The 1,471-nt window shown below is 57.8% G+C and overlaps 1 protein-coding gene across 1 annotated transcript in view; it reads right to left on the reverse strand.

Annotated features, from left to right (window-relative positions):
- Positions 1 to 433, reverse strand: part of RPUSD4 (RNA pseudouridylate synthase domain containing 4) — a gene marked incomplete at its 5' end in the record, with an annotated part of 1,599 nt that extends 1,166 nt beyond the window's left edge. The window contains 2 exons of the mRNA XM_010186149.1: positions 21 to 32; positions 268 to 433. Coding sequence (XP_010184451.1) covers positions 21 to 32; positions 268 to 433 — 178 coding nt within the window. The remainder of the gene's footprint in view (positions 1 to 20; positions 33 to 267) is intronic.
- Positions 434 to 1,471: the final 1,038 nt, after the last annotated feature.

Here is a 1,471-nt window from a genome sequence, read left to right on the forward strand (position 1 = left end):
GGCAGGAAGTCAATTCTGTGCCCCGGGGCCGCCTGCGTAACCCAACGACAAGGCGATCAGGAGAGGCACTCGCCTCCTTAAATTACCTTCAATTATTAAACTACCCCCCAAAATGCAAGATGAAGACCACGATTTAAAGGTGAAAACTCCCCGCATCCCTCCCCAGGAAGGAAAACCTCAGCACAGGGAGGATGGAGGCGGAGGATCCCTCGTCAGCACCGTGGAGCCAATTCCAGTTCCCCCTCTACGGCGCCAGCTTTTCCTCACCGTGCACCGGGAGGCCGTAGGGTTTGTTGATCACCACGATCTCCTCGTTCTGGTAGACGGTTCCCTGCTTCAGCACTTTGGCCAGGACGTTGGGGTGAACCCGCTGCAGCTGCTTGCTCAGCGTGACGAGCTCCCGGACCCGCCTCTGCACTGGGTCGTTGGGGACCTGAGTGGACAACCAGACGCTGTGGGTGAACGGCTGCTCCTCCAACAAATCCCTCACCTTTCTCCTGCTTGGCAGTGGCGTTTCTGAGCAGGACCGTAACACGCAAAGGCCATGTGCTGCCCACTGATCCCACTCCATCCTCCGGCTCAATGGGATCTGGTTCGGCCACTCCCAGGGCTGATCACCCTCAAACCCCGCTCCAGATCCAGCCCTGGGGAGGGAAAGCCCACAGGGCCCGTGGTAGCGCCCGGCTGTGTGGCACGGGGAGCTGAATTTTTGACATAAAGCACAGAATCACAGAATCGCTCGGTTGGAAAAGCCCTCTGAGATCATCACGTCCAACCGTTCCTGTCTACCCCCTAAACCATATCCTTAAGTACCTCGTCTACCTGCTCTTTAAACACATCCAGGGATGGTGACTCCACCACCTCCCTGGGCAGCCTGTGCCAGCTTCTGACGACCCTCTCAGTAAAGAACTTCCTCCTTAGCTCTAACCTGAACCTCCCTTGGCACAGCTTGGGGCCGTTTCCCCTTGTTCTATCCCCCATCACCTGGGAGAAGAGCCCAGCACCCACCTCTCCACAAGCTCCCTTGAGGCAGTTGGAGGTGGTGATGAGGTCTCCCCTCAGCCTTCTCTTCTCCAGGCTGAACAAGCCCAGTTCCCTCAGCCGCTCCTCATCAGCCTTGTTCTCCAGAGCCCTCCCCATCCTTGTGGCTCTTCTCTGAACACGCTCCAGAATCTCAACATCCTTCTTCTAGTGAGGGGCCCAGAACTGAACACAGCACTCGAGGTGCGGCCTCACCAGTGCCGAGTACAGGGGGATTTGCCCTCCCTAACGCCTGTAACCTTGAAGAAAAGCTACAAAACTGGTAACAGGCCAAGCATCCAGCCCAAATAGGCGTGATTTTGTACTAATTAATTAGTAACTAACTCATTAGTTTTTGGCTGAGTGCACGCCGGGAGCGCGGCGCGGTGCACGCCGGGAGTTGCAGTCCCGTCCCTCAGGGCCCGGCCCGGCCGCGGCCCCGCTCCCCGCT

This window comes from Mesitornis unicolor, unplaced genomic scaffold, assembly GCF_000695765.1.
Source record: "Mesitornis unicolor isolate BGI_N332 unplaced genomic scaffold, ASM69576v1 scaffold36166, whole genome shotgun sequence".
Classification (NCBI taxonomy): Eukaryota; Metazoa; Chordata; class Aves; order Mesitornithiformes; family Mesitornithidae; genus Mesitornis; species Mesitornis unicolor.